The following is a 2,019-nucleotide window of genomic DNA, read 5'->3' on the forward strand; positions in this document are numbered from 1 at the left end:
TGTGTGTGTGTGTGTGTGTGTGTGTGTGTGTGTGTGTGTGTGTGTGTGTGTTTATATTTCTGCGTGTGTCTCCACAGGGGATGCATCAGCACAAGCCCGAGGCTGCGCCGCTTCACATCCAGAACCCGTTTGAGGCGGGCCACAACGTCAGCAAGAACGTGAACACGACCCAACTGGAACGCCTGGTGGCCCTGTGCCGGGAGAGCGCCTGGCTCCTGGCCCACGGCGGAGGCACCATCCCGCCGGGCACCGTCGGCGCCGCGGGGGCAAAGGCGGTGCCTTGGGGGATCGCAGCACTCTTGATGCCCTCGGTTGCCGAGGCGGCGGGGGTGAAAGGTCGCAAGAAGAAGAAGCGGGAGCCGGCGAGCGAGAGGATCAAGAACCTGCTGCAGTCGCTCAACAAGCCGGCGAGGAAGTGAAGAGAAACTGGACACAAACACACGCACACACACACACACACACACACACACACACACACACACACACACACAAACACACCCATACCCATAAAGTACACACCCATCCCTTCACATACAGCACATACATCACATGAAGCGCAGAACCGACACACACACACACACACACACACACACACACACACACAACAATACACTAATACTAAGACAAATACAGACAAAAAACACAGACGGACAGAGGTTGAAGCTCGATTATGGGATGTACAGACAAGCGGCTGCCTCCTCATGTCATACCTACCCAACCCCTCCCTGTCCTCTCTCTCTGTCCTCCCGTTTGAACTGTGCCTCTTAGGACAAAGAGAGGCAAATGTGTTTGTGTGTGAAGGGAACATGGACTGAGATTTGAAGTCATGCTGTACTTCATAGGTTGACAATACAACCATGTACTCCTAAATACTGTATATATTTTTTTTTTTTATAAATTAAACTCATATGACCCAGAACATTTTGGAGTTATAGCGTGTGCGTGTGCGTGTGCGTGTGTGAGTGTGCGTGTGTGTGTGTGAGTGAGTAGGGAAATGCGAGGGTTTAAGTGTGTTTCAATTAAGTTGTGGGTGCCAGACAATGAGTGTGTTTTGATGTGAGTGCCTTATAATTAGGTTTAAGTGAAGTGGTGACATTAAGTAAGGATTCTGGTATAGTGTTGGATTTTGTGTGTGTGTGTGTGTGTGTGTGTTTGTGTACGCACACAGGCGCGTGTACATGTGTATGAGAGAATGTGCATGCTGGTGTTCCATATGTGGGTGTGTACAGTGGGTTAGCATATGGTAGTGTGTGTGTGTGTGTGTGAGAGAGAAACAGCTGTTTTTTTGCTCACTGCACAGAGTGAGGAGAAGACACGTCACCAACCATATACCCGAGACAGAGAAAAAGAAAAGAGGGCTCCATCCTTTCACAACAGCTGTGCGAAGGAGTGAGTGGAGGAGAGAGGGAATGTGTATCCCAGGTGCACGAGCTGATAATGCTTTACGTTCAGACTCCAGAATTAACAAACATTATTTTCATCAGTTTATGTGAAGACGCCAAAACCTGCATATTAACAGTATGTAACACGTGTCAGAAATGGGCGGTGTGTGCCGTGAAATGTATTTTTTTTTTTTGTGTCTGTAAATCTGGGCAACATCTGGCAGCATTCAGGAGATTGCATTCATTTAGTTCACCAAGTCAAAAAAGGTGAACGCTGACTGGAGCCCAAGCTAACGCTACGCATGGTTGTGGAGGTTTGTGGTTTGTTCATCTGAAGTGGCAAATAACATTTGTTGGTGGATTCCTAATGAAACCCAGGCTTTACACTTGACTTTCCAAGGAAGAGTGTGAGTGAGTGTGTGTGACTAACTCTGACGTCAGCCCTTACGGTAAAAACTGAGATTTCACAGAAACCTTTAAAAACATGATCCCCGTGATAAAGGGCTGTGTGAATGTGCATGAGCTGAAATTGAGCAGTCATTCAGTATGCCACTCCTTTATCCTTGCACACACACACATGCACACACACGCCACAGACCCCCTACCAACAAACCCTCAAATATGGAGGGGGCTTGGG

General features: G+C 48.2%; 1 protein-coding gene across 1 annotated transcript in view; it reads left to right on the plus strand.

Moving 5' to 3' along the window:
- LOC105897218 (mitochondrial poly(A) polymerase) overlaps positions 1-493 on the plus strand; it is a 10,181-nt gene extending 9,688 nt beyond the window's left edge. The window contains exon 10 of the mRNA XM_012824124.3: positions 78-493. Coding sequence (XP_012679578.2) covers positions 78-419 — 342 coding nt within the window. The 3' untranslated portion in view covers positions 420-493. The remainder of the gene's footprint in view (positions 1-77) is intronic.
- Positions 494-2,019: the final 1,526 nt, after the last annotated feature.

The sequence above is a fragment of the Clupea harengus genome, chromosome 17 (genome assembly GCF_900700415.2).
Source record: "Clupea harengus chromosome 17, Ch_v2.0.2, whole genome shotgun sequence".
Taxonomy (NCBI): Eukaryota; Metazoa; Chordata; class Actinopteri; order Clupeiformes; family Clupeidae; genus Clupea; species Clupea harengus.